Below are 17,799 nucleotides of genomic sequence, written 5' to 3'. Positions count from 1 at the left end.
TTGGGGGAGGGGGTAAGAGGGGAGGGGGGCAGAGGTTGGGGGGCAGCCGTGTTGCGGGGGGGGGGGGTGCGGGACAACGTTCCCGAGCGCTGGGTCGGACACGGGAAGAGGGGGACCCCGATGGACATTACCGACAATAAAAGCGGCGTGTGTGCCATAGAAAGTTGATCGCGCTAGCCCTTCATTTGCGCAATTCTTCAGCAGGAGAAACAGTCTGAGTGCAGCCCGAGAGAGGGGGGTGGCCTGCGGACGGGGGGGTGGGGGGGGGGGAAGCGAGGGAATGAGAGAGAAAGCGAGAGACAGAGAGAGACGGTCTTCAGGCGAGGAACAGCGATAGCACATATGCCACACTGACATTGGCGAAGATCACCACAGCAACCAGGAGTGGGTTGGTGCTCTGCAAAGGAAAGGAAAGGGTTAATTTATATCCGCAGCTCACCCCCCCCCACCCGCCCGCTCCCCCAACCCTTGTCTGTTCGCATAAGAACACAAGAAATAGGTGCAGGAGCAGGCCATTCGGCCCTTCGAGCCTGCACCACCATTCAATAAGATCATGGCTGATCATTCCCTCAGTACCCCTTTCCTGCTTTCTCTCCATACCCCTTGATCCCTTTAGCCGTAAGGGTCATATCTAACTCCCTTTTGAATATATCCAATGATCTGGCCTCAACAACTTTCTGTGGTAGAGAATTCCACAGGTTAACAATTCTCCGAGTGAAGAAGTTTCTCCTCATCTCGGTCCTAAATGGCTTACCCCTTATCCTTAGACTGTGACCCCTGGTTCTGGACTTCCCCAACATCAGGAACATTCTTCCTGCATCTAACCTGTCCAATCACGTCTGAATTTTATATGTTTCTATGAGATCCCCTCTCATTCTTCGAAACTCCAGTGAATATAAGCCCAGTCGATCCAGTCTCTCCTCATATGTCAGTCCTGCCATCCCGGGAATCAGCCTGGTGAACCTTCGCTGCACTCCCTCAATAGCAAGAATGTCCTTCCTCAGATCAGGAGACCAAAACTGAACACAATATTCCAGGTGTGGCCTCACCAAGGCCCTGTACAACTGCAGTAAGACCTCCCTGCTCCTATATTCAAATCCTCTCGCTATGAAGGCCAACATGCCATTTGCCTTCTTCACCGCCTGCTGTACCTGCATGCCAACTTTCAATGACTGATGTACCATGACACCCAGGTCTTGTTGCACCTCCCCTTTTCCTAATCTGCCGCCATTCAGATAATATTCTGCCTTCCTGTTTTTGCCCCCAAAGTGGATAACCTCACATTTATCCACATTATACTGAATCTGCCATGTATTTGCCCACTCACCTAACCTGTCCAAATCACCCTGCAGCCTCTTAGCATCCTCCTCACAGATCACACCGCCACCCAGCTTTGTGTCATCCGCAAACATGGAGATATTACGTTCAATTTCTTCGTCCAAATCATTAATGTATATTGTAAATAGCTGGGGTCCCAGCACTGAGCCCTGCGGCACTCCACTAGTCACTGCCTGCCATTCTGAAAAGGACCCGTTTATCCCGACTCTCTGCTTCCTGTCTGCCAACCAGTTCTCTATCAATGTCAATACACTATCCTGCACCCAACCGCTTCCCCACCCATTGTCTGTTCACATAAGAACATAAGAAATAGGAGCAGGAGTCGGCCATTCGGCCCCTCGAGCCTGCTCCGCCATTTAATAGGACCATGGTCTCAGAATAAGGGGCCGCCCATTTAAAACTGAGATGAGGAGGAATTTCTTCTCTCAGAGGGTTGTAAATCTGTGGAATTCTCTGCCCCAGAGAGCTGTGGAGGCTGGGTCATTGAATATATTTAAGGTGGAGATAGACAGATTTTTGGGCGATAAGGGAGTGAAGGGTTATGGGGAGCGGGCGGGGAAGTGGAGCTGAGTCCATGATCGGATCAGCCATGATCGTATTAAATGGCGGAGCAGGCTCGAGGGGCCGAATGGCCGACTCCTGCTCCTATTTCTGATGATCTTATGGAGGGGGGAGGGGTAACCCATACGCTTCTCACCGGCTGGTGGTCTGCTAGCCCGGCCTCGAACTCTTCCTCTGCCTGTTCCGGCCCAGCGGACGCTGTTGTCTCCGTCTCTGGGTGGCTTTGATGTCCCGTTTTCCCCTGCGCCTGCTCTCTGCCGCCGTAGGAAGGCGCGGGACGGCAGTCCGCGTCCCGTTCGGGCGCCCCATCGCGCCGTGCGGCCTCGAGGGGAGGGCTTGCTGCGCCGTGCGTCCCGTGAGCCGACCCCCGCCGCCCCTCCTCCTCCTCCGCCCAGTCCTCGCACCACACCTCGCCGTCCGAGAGATCGGCGCCCCGGGGCTCGGTCTCGCCCCCCCGCCTCCCGCTCCGGGGGGTCCGCGTCCGCGACGGGGGGCTGGCCTCTGGCGTGGCGCCGTCCGAGGGGGCGGTCCCGTTGCCGTGGATCTCGGGGGTGCCACGGTCTGACAGCCTGGACAGGCCCAGCAGCTGGAGCTTGTCGTCCTCCTCCGAGTCGGCCGAGAGCTTGTGCAGGGCTGAGGGCGAGAGAAGGAGAGAGGGAAGGAGAGAGGGAAGGAGAGAGGGAAGGAGAGAGGCGGTGAGGGAACGGGCGGAGGTTAGAATCGGGGGCAGAGGGCAGGCCGTCCGGCACCTCAAGCCCGCTCCGCCAGATCACGGCTGATCTTTGACCCCAACGCCACCTTCCCGCATGATCCCCCCCCCCCCCTTCCCCCCCCCCCCCACCCACTGGAGGGGCCCTTAGCAACCGCAGGGGCCCTTAGCAACCGCAGGGGCCCTTAGCAACCGGAGGGGACCTTAGCAACCGCAGGGGCCCTTAGCAACCAGAGCGACCCTTAGCAATTGGAGGGACGCTTAGCAACCGGAGGGACTCTTAGCAACCGGAGGGGCCCTTAGCAACCGGAGCGACCCTTAGCAATTGGAGGGACGCTTAGCAACCGGAGGGACTCTTAGCAACCGGAGGGGCCCTTAGCAACCGGAGCGACCCTTAGCAATTGGAGGGACGCTTAGCAACCGGAGGGACTCTTAGCAACCGGAGGGGCCCTTAGCAACCGGAGGGACACTTAGCAACCGGAGGGACTCTTAGCAACCGGAGGGGCCCTTAGCAACCGGAGGGGCCCTTAGCAACCAAAGGGGCCCTTAGCAACTGAAGGGGCCCTGAGCAACCGGAGCGGACCTTAGCAACCGGAGGGGCCCTTAGCAACCGGAGCGACCCTTAGCAATTGGAGGGACGCTTAGCAACCGGAGGGGACCTTAGCAACCGGAGGGGCCCTTAGCAACCGGAGCGACCCTTAGCAATTGGAGGGACGCTTAGCAATTGGAGGGATGCTTAGCAACCGGAGGGACTCTTAGCAACCGGAGGGGCCCTTAGCAACCGGAGCGACCCTTAGCAATTGGAGGGACGCTTAGCAACCGGAGGGACTCTTAGCAACCGGAGGGGCCCTTAGCAACCGGAGGGACACTTAGCAACCGGAGGGACTCTTAGCAACCGGAGGGGCCCTTAGCAACCAAAGGGGCCCTTAGCAACTGAAGGGGCCCTGAGCAACCGGAGCGACCCATAGCAACTGGAGGGACCCTTAGCAAACGGAGAGCAACTGGACGCTGATCTGGAGCAGGAATCACGACTGATTGCCCCCGGGTCCTGCCCGGGGACAGGGCGCAAGTCCGGCCTACCTGTTTGACCAATTATCGGTGAGAGTTCCTTCGCCAGTGCCCTGGCGATCCGTGAAGCCTCCTGGGCTTTCTGAGCAACAGCAAAGGCAGCTTCCGACTTCATCCCGGCCTCAATCGTCCTGCGGGGGTGGGGCAGGGGGGGTGCAGAGGGAGGGGGAGTGGGGGGGGGGGAGGGGAGAGAGAGAGAGGGAGGGGGAGTGGGCGGGGGTGGGGCAGGGGGGTGGAGAGGGAGGGGGAGTGGGCGGGGGAGGGGAGAGAGAGAGAGGGAGGGGGAGTGGGGGGGGGAGGGGAGAGAGAGAGGGAGGGGGAGTGGGGGGGAGGGGAGAGAGAGAGAGGGAGGGGGAGTGGGCAGGGGTGGGGCGGGGGGGGTGGAGAGGGAGGGGGAGTGGGCGGGGGAGGGGAGAGAGAGAGAGGGAGGGGGAGTGGGGGGGGAGGGGAGAGAGAGAGGGAGGGGGAGTGGGGGGGGGAGGGGAGAGAGAGAGAGAGGGAGGGGGAGTGGGGGGCGGGGGAGGGGAGAGAGTGAGAGGGAGGGGGACGGGAGGGGAAGGTAGGGGGTTAGGAGAGTGGAGGGGAGGGGGTGGGGCAGGGAGGGGTGCAGAGGGAGGGGGAGTTGGGGGGGAGGGGAGAGAGAGAGAGGGAGGGGGTGTGGGCGGGGGTGGGGCAGGGGGGGTGGAGAGGGAGGAGGAGTGGGGGGGGGAGGGGAGAGAGAGAGAGGGAGGGGGACGGGAGGGGAAGGTAGGGGGATAGGAGAGTGGAGGGGAGGGGGTGGGAGGGATGAGAGAAGGGGAGGGAGAGGGAATGAGCGAGTGGGAGGGAGAGGGAATGAGGGAGGGTGAGGTGGAAGGCGAGGGAATGAAGGAGGGGGAGGGGAGGGGAGAGAGGGGAAGGGAGAGGGGAAGGGAGAGAGTGTGGGTCAGGAAGAGGGGTGGGAGGGAGGGGTGAGGGAGAGCAGGGGTAGGGGAGAGAGAGAGGGTGGGGGGGGAAGGAGAGAGAGAGGGAGGGAGGGAGTGAGGGAGGGAGAAAGGGAAGGAGAGGGGGAGGGGAGAGAAAGGGAGAGAGGGAGAGGGAGGGAGATGGAGGGAGAGGGAGGGAGATGGAGGGAGAGGGAGGGAGCGAGCGAGAGGGAGATGGAGGGGGAGAGAGTGGGAGGGGGAGAGAGTGGGAGGGGGAGAGATGGAGAGAGAGGGAGGAAGGGAGAGATGGAGGGAGGGAGAGAGGGAGGGAGAGGGAGAGAGAGAGAGAGGGTGAGGGAGAGGGAGAGAGAGGGGGAGAGAGACAATTAATTTCAAGATAATCGAGCAACAGAGTGAACAGACATATTATTGAGCGACAACCGTACTACCGACCATATCGACCCAGACAGGAGTGATTTGTTCCCCTTTACTCGCTCTGTGTGCTTTATAATGGACAGGGGCTGACTGAGACACACACACACAGTCACATAGAAAATAGGTGCAGGAGCAGGCCATTCGGCCCTTCGAGCCTGCACCACCATTCAATAAGATCATGGCTGATCATTCCCTCAGTAACCCTTTCCTGCTTTCTCTCCATACCCCTTGATACCTTTAGCCGTAAGGGCCACATCTAACTCCCTCTTGAATATATCCAATGAACTGGCCTCAACAACTCTCTGCGGTAGAGAATTCCACAGGTTAACAACTCTCTGAGTGAAGAGGTTTCTCCTCATCTCGGTCCTAAATGGCTTACCCCTTATCCTTAGACTGTGTCCCCTGGTTCTGGACTTCCCCAACATCGGGAACATTCTTCCTGCATCGAACCTGTCCAGTCATAGAAACATAGAAACATTGAAAATAGGTGCAGGAGCAGGCCATTTGGCCCTTCTAGCCTGCACCGCCATTCAATGAGTTCATGGCTGAACATTCAGTACCCCATTCCTGCTTTCTCTCCATACCCCTTGATCCCCCGAGTAGTAAGGACTACATCTAACTCCTTTTTGAATATATTTAGTGAATTGGCCTCAACTACTTTCTGTGGTAGAGAATTCCACAGGTTCACCACTCTCTGGGTGAGGAAGTTTCTCCTCATCTCGGTCCTAAATGGCCTACCCCTTATCCTTAGACTGTGACCCCTGGTTCTGGACTTCCCCAACATCGGGAACATTCTTCCTGCGTCTAACCTGTCTAAACCCGTCAGAATTTTAAACGTTTCTATGAGGTTCCCTCTCATTCTTCTGAACTCCAGTGAATACAAGCCCAGTTGATCCAGTCTTTCTTGATAGGTCAGTCCCACCATCCCGGGAATCAGTCTGGTGAACCTTCGCTGCACTCCCTCAATAGCAAGAATGTCCTTCCTCAAGTTAGGAGACCAAAACTGTACACAATACTCCAGGTGTGGCCTCACCAAGGCCCTGTACAACTGTAGCAACACCTCCCTGCCCCTGTACTCAAATCCCCTCGCTATGAAGGCCAACATGCCATTTGCTTTCTTAACCGCCTGCTGTACCTGCATGCCAACCTTCAATGACTGATGTACCATGACACCCAAGTCTCGTTGCACCTCCCCTTTTCCTAATCTGTCACCATTCAGATAATAGTCTGTCTCTCTGTTTTTACCACCAAAGTGGATAACCTCACATTTATCCACATTATACTTCATCTGCCATGCATTTGCCCACTCACCTAACCTATCCAAGTCACTCTGCAGCCTCATAGCATCCTCCTCGCAGCTCACACTGCCACCCAACTTAGTGTCATCCGCAAATTTGGAGATACTACATTTAATCCCCTTGTCCAAATCATTAATGTACAATGTAAACAGCTGGGGCCCCAGCACAGAACCTTGCAGTACCCCACTAGTCACTGCCTGCCATTCTGAAAAGTACCCATTTACTCCTACTCTTTGCTTCCTGTCTGACAACCTGTTCTCAATCCATGTCAGCACACTACCCCCAATCCCATGTGCTTTAACTTTGCACATTAATCTCTTGTGTGGGACCTTGTCGAAAGCCTTCTGAAAGTCCAAATATACCACATCAACTGGTTCTCCCTTGTCCACTCTACTGGAAACATCCTCAAAAAATTCCAGAAGATTTGTCAAGCATGATTTCCCTTTCACAAATCCATGCTGACTTGGACCTATCATGTCCCCTCTTTCCAAATGCGCTGCTATGACATCCTTAATAATTGATTCCATTATTTTACCCACTACTGAGGTCAGGCTGACCGGTCTATAATTCCCTGTTTTCTCTCTCCCTCCTTTTTTAAAAAGTGGGGTTACATTGGCTACCCTCCACTCCATAGGAACTGATCCAGAGTCAATGGAATGTTGGAAAATGACTGTCAATGCATCCGCTATTTCCAAGGCCACCTCCTTAAGTACTCTGGGATGCAGTCCATCAGGCCCTGGGGATTTATCGGCCTTCAATCCCATCAATTTCCCCAACACAATTTCCCGACTAATAAGGATTTCCCTCAGTTTCTCCTCCTTACCAGACCCTCTGACCCACTTTTATATCCGGAAGGTTGTTTGTGTCCTCCTTAGTGAATACCGAACCAAAGTACTTGTTCAATTGGTCTGCCATTTCTTTGTTCCCCGTTATGACTTCCCCTGATTCTGACTGCAGGGGACCTACGTTTGTCTTTACTAACCTTTTTCTCTTCACATATCTATAGAAACTTTTGCAATCCATCTTAATGTTCCCTGCATGGCTGATCTGATCATGGACTCAATTCCACGTCCAATTTGGTCGGAAAAACATGAGGACAAAGTATTATTTAAAGGGTGATGGCTCGGGAAGTGTCGATGTACAGAGGGACCTGGGTGTCCTTGTACACCAGTCAGTGAGAGCAAACCTGCCGGTGCAGCAAGCAGTTAGGAAGGCAAATGATATGTTGGCTTTCATTGCGAGAGGGTTTGAGTACAGGAGCAAGGAGGTGTTACTCCAGTTATACAGGGCCTTGGTGAGACCACACCTGGAGTACTGTGCGCAGTTTGGGTCTCCTTACCTAAGGAAGGATATACTTGCCACAGAGGGAGTGCAGCGAAGGTTCACCAGACTGATTCCTGGGATGGCAGGATTGCCGTATGAGGAGAGATTGGGTCGACTGGGCCTGTATTCACTAGAGTTTAGAAGAATGAGAGGGGGGCTCATTGAAAGGTATAAAATTCTGACGGGGTTGGATAGACTGGATGCGGGGAGGATGTTTCCCCGGGGCTGGGAAGTCTAGAACAAGGAGTCACAGTCTCAGGATACGGGGTAGGAAATTTAGGAGCGAGATGAGGAGAAATGTTTTCACTCCGAGGGAGGTGAATCTGTGGAATTCTCTACCACAGACGGCTGTAGAGGCCAAGTCACTGAATATATTTAAGAGGGAGATAGATAGATTTCTAGACACAAAAGGTATCAAGGGGTATGGGGAAAAAGCGGGAATATGGTGTTGAGATAGAGGATCAGCCATGATCGTATTGAATGGTGGTGCAGGCTCGAGGGGCCGAATAGCCTACTCCTGCGCCTATTTTCTATGTTTCTATGTTTCTAACCCTTCACTCCCTTATCGCTCAAAAATCTGTCAGTCGCCGCCTTAAATATATTCAATGTCCCAGCCTCCACAGCTCTCTGGGGCAGAGAATTCCACAGATTTACAACCCTCAGAGAAGAAATTCCTCCTCATCTCAGTTTTAAATGAGCGGCCCCTTATTCTAAGACCATGCCCCCTAGTTCTAGTCTCCCCCATCAGTGGGAACATCCTCTCTGCATCCACCTTGTCGAGTCCCCTCATAATCTGATACGTTTCGATAAGATCACCTCTCATTCTTCTGAACTCCAATGAGTAGAGGCCCAACCTCCTCAACCTATCTTTTTAACTTGACAGGGTGGATCTTTTGTTTCTTGTCTTGTCCCATTGCCATCTCAATTGTTCCCTTTTGTCCTTGAATCTCTCCTCCCACCTCCCCTCCTCCTCCTCCGCCTGCCCCCCCTCTCTTCCCCCCTCCCCCACCCTTCCTCCCCCCACCCCTCCCCCCGCCCCTCCTCTCCTCCCTCCACCACTCCCCCCCCTCCCCCCCCACCACTCCCCCCCATCCCCACTCTCCACCCCTCCCCTCCCTCCTCCCCTCCCCCACTCCTCCTCCCCCCCGCCCCCCTCTCCTCCCCCCACCACTCCCCCCCCTCCCCCCCCACCACTCCCCCCCCATCCCCTCTCTACACCCCTCCCCCTCCCTCCTCCCCTCCCCCACTCCTCCTCCCCCCCCGCCGCCCCTCTCCTCCACCTCCCCGGCCGCCCCTCTACTCCCCTCTCCTCCCCCTCCCCCCCCCTCCCCCCCGGCCGCCCCCCCCCTCCCCCCCGGCCGCCCCTCTCCTCCCCCCCCTCCCGGCCGCCCCTCTACTCCCCTCCCTCCTCCCCTCCCCCACTCCCCCTCCGCCCCCCCTCTCCTCCCCCCACCACTCCCCCCCTCCCCCCCCACCACTCCCCCCCCATCCCCTCTCTCCACCCCACCCCCTCCCTCCTCCCCTCCCCCACTTCTCCTCCCCCCCCCCGCCGCCCCTCTCCTCCCCCCTCCCCCACTTCTCCTCCCCCCCCGGCCGCCTCTCTCCTCCCCCCTCCCCCACTCCTCCTCCCTCCTCCCCCCTCCCGCCGCCCCTCTCCTCCCCCCTCCCCCACTTCTCCTCCCCCCCCGGCCGCCTCTCTCCTCCCCCCTCCCCCACTCCTCCTCCCCCCTCCCCCCCCCCCCCCCCCGCCGAGCATCTCCAGCATTCCCTGCCTTTACCCGCGCCCCGGGGTCATTTACCGGGCTCGTGCGGCCTCCTCCGTCTCCCGGGCGACGCCCAGCGCCCGTCGGGCGGCCCGGACCGAGCGCTCCACCTTGCGGCGGAGGCGGGCGCGGCGCATGGGCAGGCGGGGCGGGGGCAGCAGGGCCCCCGCGCGGTACTTGCCCTCCTCCTCCTCCTCCCACCCCCGCCGCTGCCCGGGCGCCCTGCCGCGGTCGCCAAGCGGGAAGGTGGTGCGTCCGTAGCCGTGGGGCCGGTCGGCCAGCCAGGCCCCCTCGTAGGTCAGGCCGTCCGAGCGGCTGCCCACCCCGTGGCCGCTGCGCCGGTCCGCCTGCCACTCGCCGCCATACGTCTCGGTGGCCGCCGGGTGCGGCCGCTGCCCGTCCTCCTCCTCCTCCCGGCCACCGGGGGCGCTGTTGTCCTGCCTCCGCAGTTCCTCCTCCCGGCCGGCGGCGGCGCTGTTGTCCTGCCACCGCCTCCGCAGTTCCTCCTCCCGGCCGCCGGGGGCGCTGTTGCCCGGCTCCCGGCGCTGCGGTTCGCCCTCCCGGCCCCCGGGGGCGCTGCCGTCCTCCTCCCAGCGCTGCGGCTCGCCCTCCCGGCCCCCGGGGGCGCTCTCCGCCACCGTCGAGGACGCCGCCTCGCTCCGCAGGGAGCTGCGCTTGCTGCCCAGCGACGCCCGCGACTCGGAGCGGCCCAGCCGCCCGAGGAAGAAGGCCAGCAGCTTCTCCGCCTTGCCGCCGGCGGCCTTCGCGCGGCTGCTGTCGCCCCGGGCCCCGCCCCGTCCGCTCAGCACGAATCCGGCGGGGGCCGGCGGCGTGGGGGGGCGCGGTGCGTGCGGCAGCGCCCCGTTGCCCAGGTGGGCCGGGCCGGGCGCCGGGGCTCCGCGCCGGGGGGAGCCCCGCAGTGCCGCCTGGCAGTAGGGGGCGCTGTGGCGGAGTCCCGAGCCCTGGCGTTGGCCTGCCACCCAGCTGCCATGGTAGGTCCCTGCCGGGAAACACAGAGAGAGAGAGACAGAGAGAGGGTTATTGCGGCAACGATCAGCACTGCATATTGACCAGCTCATCCCAACGCAACCCCTAACCCATCCCAAAGCAGTCCTGATCCACAATGAATCCCAAATCAGACTTAGTCCCAAATCCCCAGCGGGTGTTCGGGGAGTCGAGCGGCCTATGAAGGCCCGAGAGTTCGAGGAGACGGCCACAGGAGCGGGTGTTCGGGGAGTCGAGCGGCCTATGAAGGCCCGAGAGTTCGAGGAGACGGCCACAGGAGCGGGAGTTCGGGGAGTCGAGCGGCCTATGAAGGCCCGAGAGTTCGAGGAGACGGCCGCAGGAGCGGGTGTTCGGGGAGTCGAGCGGCCTATGAAGGCCCGAGAGTTCGAGGAGGCGACCACAGGAGCGGGAGTTCGGGGAGTCGAGCGGCCTATAAAGGCCCGAGAGTTCGAGGAGACGACCACAGGAGCGGGAGTTCGGGGAGTCGAGCGGCCTATGAAGGCCCGAGAGTTCGAGGAGACGGCCACAGGAGCGGGAGTTCGGGGAGTCGAGCGGCCTATGAAGGCTCGAGAGTTCGAGGAGACGGCCACAGGAGCGGGAGTTCGGGGAGTCGAGCGGCCTATAAAGGCCCGAGAGTTCGAGGAGACGACCACAGGAGCGGGAGTTCGGGGAGTCGAGCGGCCTATAAAGGCCCGAGAGTTCGAGGAGACGGCCACAGGAGCGGGAGTTCGGGGAGTCGAGCGGCCTATGAAGGCCCGAGAGTTCGAGGAGACGGCCACAGGAGCGGGAGTTCGGGGAGTCGAGCGGCCTATGAAGGCCCGAGAGTTCGAGGAGGCGGCCACAGGAGCGGGAGTTCGGGGAGTCGAGCGGCCTATAAAGGCCCGAGAGTTCGAGGAGACGACCACAGGAGCGGGTGCTCGGGGAGTCGAGCGGCCTATAAAGGCCCGAGAGTTCGAGGAGGCGACCACAGGAGCGGGAGTTCGGGGAGTCGAGCGGCCTATGAAGGCCCGAGAGTTCGAGGAGACGGCCACAGGAGCGGGAGTTCGGGGAGTCGAGCGGCCTATGAAGGCTCGAGAGTTCGAGGAGACGGCCACAGGAGCGGGAGTTCGGGGAGTCGAGCGGCCTATAAAGGCCCGAGAGTTCGAGGAGACGGCCACAGGAGCGGGTGTTCGGGGAGTCGAGCGGCCTATAAAGGCCCGAGAGTTCGAGGAGATGGCCACAGGAGCGGGTGTTCGGGGAGTCGAGCGGCCTATGAAGGCCCGAGAGTTCGAGGAGGCGACCACAGGAGCGGGAGTTCGGGAAGTTGAGCAGCCTAAAGAGGCCCGAGAGTTCGAGGAGGCGGCCACAGGAGCGGGAGTTCGGGGAGTCGAGCGGCCTATAAAGGCCCGAGAGTTCGAGGAGACGACCACAGGAGCGGGAGTTCGGGGATTCGAGCGGCCTATAAAGGCCCGAGAGTTCGAGGAAGCGGCCACAGGAGCGGGAGTTCGGGGAGTCGAGCGGCATATGAAGGCCCGAGAGTTCGAGGAGGCGACCACAGGAGCGGGAGTTCGGGGAGTCGAGCGGCCTATAAAGGCCCGAGAGTTCGAGGAGACGACCACAGGAGCGGGAGTTCGGGGAGTCGAGCGGCCTATAAAGGCCCGAGAGTTCGAGGAGACGGCCACAGGAGCGGGAGTTCGGGGAGTCGAGCGGCCTATGAAGGCCCGAGAGTTCATAGAAACATAGAAACATAGAAAATAGGTGCAGGAGTAGGCCATTCTGCTCTTCTAGCCTGCACCGCCATTCAATGAGTTCATGGCTGAACATTCAACTTCAGTACCCCATTCCTGCTTTCTCGCCATACCCCTTGATCCCCCGAGTAGTAAGGACCTCATCTAACTCCTTTTTGAATATATTTAGTGAATTGGCCTCAACAACCTTCTGTGGTAGAGAATTCCACAGGTTCACCACTCTCTGGGTGAAGAAGTTCCTCCTCATCTCCGTCCTAAATGGCTTACCCCTTATCCTTAGACTGTGACCTCTGGTTCTGGACTTCCCCAACATTGGGAACATTCTTCCTGCATCTAACCTGTCCAGTCCCGTCAGAATTTTAAATGTTTCTATGAGGTCCCCTCTCATTCTTCTGAACTCCAGTGAATACAAGCCCAGTTGATCCAGTCTTTCTTGATAGGTCAGTCCCGCCATCCCGGGAATCAGTCTGGTGAACCTTCGCTGCACTCCCTCAATAGCAAGAATGTCCTTCCTCAGGTTAGGAGACCAAAACTGTACACAATACTCCAGGTGTGGCCTCACCAATGCCCTGTACAACTGTAGCAACACCTCCCTGCCCCTGTACTCAAATCCCCTCGCTATGAAGGCCAACATGCCATTTGCTTTCTTAACCGCCTGCTGTACCTGCATGCTAACCTTCAATGACTGATGTACCATGACACCCAAGTCTCTTTGCACCTCCCCTTTTCCTAATCTGTCACCATTCAGATAATAGTCTGTCTCTCTGTTTTTACCACCAAAGTGGATAACCTCACATTTATCCACATTATACTTCATCTGCCATGCATTTGCCCACTCACCTAACCTATCCAAGTCACTCTGCAGCCTAATAGCATCCTCCTCGCAGCTCACACTGCCACCCAACTTAGTGTCATCCGCACATTTGGAGATACTACATTTAATCCCCTCGTCCAAATCATTAATGTACAGTGTAAACAGCTGGGGCCCCAGCACAGAACCTTGCGGTACCCCACTAGTCACTGCCTGCCATTCTGAAAAGTACCCATTTACTCCTACTCTTTGCTTCCTGTCTGACAACCAGTTCTCAATCCATGTCAGTACACTACCCCCAATCCCATGTGCTCTAACTTTGCACATCAATCTCTTGTGTGGGGCCTTGTCGAACGCCTTCTGAAAGTCCAAATATACCACATCAACTGGTTCTCCCTTGTCCACTCTACTGGAAACATCCTCAAAAAATTCCAGAAGATTTGTCAAGCATGATTTCCCTTTCACAAATCCATGCTGACTTGGACCTATCATGTCACCTCTTTCCAAATGCACTGCTATGACATCCTTAATAATTGATTCCATCATTTTACCCACTACCGATGTCAGGCTGACCGGTCTATAATTTCCTGTTTTCTCTCTCCCTCCTTTTTTAAAAAGTGGGGTTACATTGGCTACCCTCCACTCCATAGGAACTGATCCAGAGTCAATGGAATGTTGGAAAATGACTGTCAACGCATCCGCTATTTCCAAGGCCACCTCCTTAAGTACTCTGGGATGCAGTCCATCAGGCCCTGGGGATTTATCGGCCTTCAATCCCATCAATTTCCCCAACACAATTTCCCGGCTAATAAGGATTTCCCTCAGTTCCTCCTCCTTACTAGACCCTCCGACCCCTTTTATATCCGGAAGGTTGTTTGTGTCCTCCTCAGTGAATACCGAACCAAAGTACTTGTTCAATTGGTCCGCTATTTCTTTGTTCCCCGTTATGACATCCCCTGATTCTGACTGCAGGGGACCTACGTTTGTCTTTACGAACCTTTTTATCTTTACATATCTATAGAAACTTTTGCAATCCGTCTTAATGTTCCCTGCAAGCTTCTTCTCGTACTCCATTTTCCCTGCCCTAATCAAACCCTTTGTCCTCCTCTGCTGAGTTCTAAATTTCTCCCAGTCCCCGGGTTCGCTGCTATTTCTGGCCAATTTGTATGCCACTTCCTTGGCTTTAATACTATCCCTGATTTCCCGAGATAGCCACGGTTGAGCCACCTTCCCTTTTTTATTTTTACGCCAGACAGGAATGTACAATTGTTGTAGTTCATCCATGCAGTCTCTAAATGTCTGCCAGTGTCCATCCACAGTCAACCCCTTAAGTATCATTCGCCAATCCATCCCAGCCAATTCACGCCTCATACCTTCAAAGTTAGCCTTCTTTAAGTTCTGGACCATGGTCTCTGAATTAACTGTTTCATTCTCCATCCCAATGCAGAATTCCACCATATTATGGTCACGCTTCCCCAAGGGGCCTCGCACAACGAGATTGCTAATTAATCCTCTCTCATTACACAGCATCCAGTCTAAGATGGCCTCCCCCCTAGTTGGTTCCTCGACATATTGGTCTAAAAAACCATCCCTTATGCACTCCAGAAAATCCTTCTCCACCGTATTGCTTCCAGTTTGGTTTCGAGGAGACGGCCACAGGAGCGGGAGTTCGGGGAGTCGAGCGGCCTATAAAGGCCCGAGAGTTCGAGGAGGCGACCACAGGAGCGGGAGTTCGGGGAGTCGAGCGGCCTATAAAGGCCCGAGAGTTCGAGGAGACGGCCACAGGAGCGGGAGTTCGGGGAGTCGGGCGGCCTATAAAGGCCCGAGAGTTCGAGGAGGCGACCACAGGAGCGGGAGTTCGGGAAGTCGAGCGGCCTATGAAGGCCCGAGAGTTCGAGGAGACGGCCACAGGAGCGGGAGTTCGGGGAGTCGAGCGGCCTATGAAGGCCCGAGAGTTCGAGGAGGCGACCGCAGGAGCGGGAGTTCGGGGAGTCGAGCGGCCTATAAAGGCCCGAGAGTTCGAGGAGCTCGCTGGTGCAGGGGCAGGGGCAGAAGGTAAACAAAGAAGTAGAAAGAAATCGAAAGGTGATGTCACAGCCAAGCGGGTAAATGATTGGCTGATGGATTGGTGAGTATTTAATCTTTTTTCCTTCTTTTTATTTCATTATCCGTCGGTAACCTTTGACATTGTTGCCAAGTTAAGTAATCTAAGGCTCAAGTCATGGCAGCATGGCCCACACATGTGTCATGCTCCTCCTGTACTATGTGGAAACTCAGGGATGTTTCCAGTGTCCCTGGCGACTACATGTGCGGGAAGTGTATCCTACTGCAGCTCCTGACAGACCGCATTGCGGCACTGGAGCTGCGGGTGGATGAACTCTGGAGCATCCACGATGCTGAGGATGACGTGAATAGCACGTTTAGTGAGTTGGTCTTACCGCAGGTAAAGGTTAAACAGACAGATAGAGAATGGGTGACCAACAGGAAGAGCAGCGCAATGAAGGTAGTGCAGGGGTCCCCTGCGGTCATCCCCCTGCAAAACAGATACACCGCTTTGGGTACTGTTGGGGGGGATGACTCATCAGGGGAGGGCAGCAGCAGCCAAGTTCATGGCACCGTGGCTGGCTCTGCTGCACAGGAGGGCAGGAAAAAGAGTGGGAGAGCGATAGTGATAGTGGATTCAATTGTAAGGGGAATAGATAGGCGTTTCTGCGGCCGCAACCGAGACTCCAGGATGGTATGTTGCCTCCCTGGTGCAAGGGTCAAGGATGTCTCGGAGCGGGTGCAGGACATTCTGAAAAGGGAGGGTGAACAGCCAGTTGTTGTGGTGCACATAGGTACCAACAATATAGGTAAAAAACTGGATGAAATCCCAGGAGACGAATTTAAGGAGCTAGGAGCTAAATTAAAAAGTAGGACCTCAAAAGAAGTAATCTCGGGATTGCTACCAGTGCCTCGTGCTAGGCAGAGTAGGAATCGCAGGATAGCTCAGAAGAATACGTGGCTTGAGGAGTGGTGCAGAAGGGAGGGATTCAAATTCCTGGCTCATTGGAACCGGTTCTGGGGGAAGGTGGGACCAGTACAAACCGGACGGTCTGCACCTGGGCAGGACCGGAACCAATGTCCTCGGGGGAGTGTTTGCTAGTGCTGTTGGGGAGGAGTTAAAGTAATATGGCAGGGGGATGGGAACCGATGCAGGGAGACAGAGGGAAGTAGAATGGGATCAGAAGCAAAAAATAGAAAGGAGAATAGTAAAAGTGGAGGGCAGAGAAACCCAAGGCAAAAAACAAAAAGGGCCACATTACAGCAAAATTCTAAAGGGGGAAAGTGGTTTAAAACGGCAAGCCTGAAGGCTCTGTGCCTCAATGTGAGGAGTATTCGGAATAAGGTGGATGAATTAACTGCGCAGGCAGCAATTGACGAATATGGTATAATTGGCATCTCGGAGACATGGCTCCAGGGTGACCAAGGCTGGGAACTCAACATCCAGGGGTATTCAACATTCAGGAAGGATAGACAGAGAGGAAAAGGAGGTGGGGCAGCATTGCTGGTTAAAGAGGAAATTAACGCAATAGTAAGGAGAGACATTAGCCTGGATGATGTGGAATCGGTATGGGTGGAGCTGCAGAATACCAAAGGGCAGAAAAAGCTAGTGGGAGTTGTGTACAGACCACCAAACAGTAGTAGTGAGGTTGGGGACAGCATCAAACATGAAATTAGGGATGCGTGCAATAAAGGTACAGCAGTTATCATGGGCAACTTTAATCTACATCTAGATTGGGCTAACCAAACTGGTAGCAATACGGTGGAGGAGGATTTCCTGGAGTGTATTAGGGATGGTTTTCCAGACCAATATGTCGAGGAACCAACTAGAGAGCTGGCCATCCTAGACTGGGTGATGTGTAATGAGAGAGGACTAATTAGCAATCTTGTTGTGCGAGGCCCCTTGGGGAAGAGTGACCATAATATGGTAGAATTCTTTATTAAGATGGATAGTGACACAGTTAATTCAGAGACTAGGGTCTTGAACTTAAGGAAAGGTAACTTCGATGGTATGAGACGTGAATAGGCTAGAATAGACTGGCAAATGATACTTAAAGGGTTGACGGTGGATAGGCAATGGCAAACATTTAAAGATCACATGGATGAACTTCAACAATTGTACATCCCTGTCTGGAGTAAAAATAAAACGGGGAAGGTGGTTCAACCGTGGCTAACAAGGGAAATTAAGGATAGTGTTAAATCCAAGGAAAAGGCATATAAATTGGCCAGAAAAAGCAGCAAACCTAAGGACTGGTAGAAATTTAGAATTCAGCAGAGGAGGACAAAGGGTTTAATTAGGAGGGGGAAAATAGAGTATGAGAGGAAGCTTGCTGGGAACATAAAAACTGACTGCAAAAGCTTCTATAGATATGTGAAGAGAAAAAGATTAGTGAAGACAAACGTAGGTCCCATGCAGTCAGAATCAGGTGAATTTATAATGGTGAACAAAGAAATGGCAGACCAGTTAAACAAATACTTTGGTTCTGTCTTCACTAAGGAAATACTAGGGGACCGAGGGTCTAGCGAGAAGGAGGAACTGAAGGAAATCCTTATTAGGCAGGAAATTGTGTTAGGGAAATTGATGGGATTGAAGGCCGATAAATCCCTGGGGCCTAATAGTCTGCAGCCAGAGTACTTAAGGAAGTGGCCCTAGAAATAATGGATGCATTAGTGATTATTTTCCAACAATCTATCGACTCTGGATCAGTTCCTATGGACTGGAGGGTAGCTAATGTAACCCCACTTTTTAAAAAAGAAGGGAGAGAGAAAACGGGTAATTATAGACAGGTTAGCCTGACATCAGTAGTGGGGAA

General features: G+C 55.8%; 1 protein-coding gene across 1 annotated transcript in view; it reads right to left on the bottom strand.

The window, feature by feature from the left end:
• Positions 1-316: 316 nt before the first annotated feature.
• Positions 317-17,799, bottom strand: part of LOC139235710 (junctophilin-4-like) — a 43,523-nt gene continuing 26,040 nt past the window's right edge. The window contains exons 2-5 of the mRNA XM_070866750.1: positions 9,437-10,400; positions 3,689-3,807; positions 2,036-2,532; positions 317-397 (exon numbers count right to left, since the gene is read on the bottom strand). Of these exons, the coding sequence (XP_070722851.1) occupies positions 317-397; positions 2,036-2,532; positions 3,689-3,807; positions 9,437-10,400 (1,661 nt within the window). The remainder of the gene's footprint in view (positions 398-2,035; positions 2,533-3,688; positions 3,808-9,436; positions 10,401-17,799) is intronic.

Source organism: Pristiophorus japonicus, chromosome 23 (genome assembly GCF_044704955.1).
Source record: "Pristiophorus japonicus isolate sPriJap1 chromosome 23, sPriJap1.hap1, whole genome shotgun sequence".
In the NCBI taxonomy this organism is placed as follows: Eukaryota; Metazoa; Chordata; class Chondrichthyes; family Pristiophoridae; genus Pristiophorus; species Pristiophorus japonicus.
Note: the sequence above shows the minus strand (reverse complement) of the source record. Positions and strands in the feature narration are given on the sequence as shown.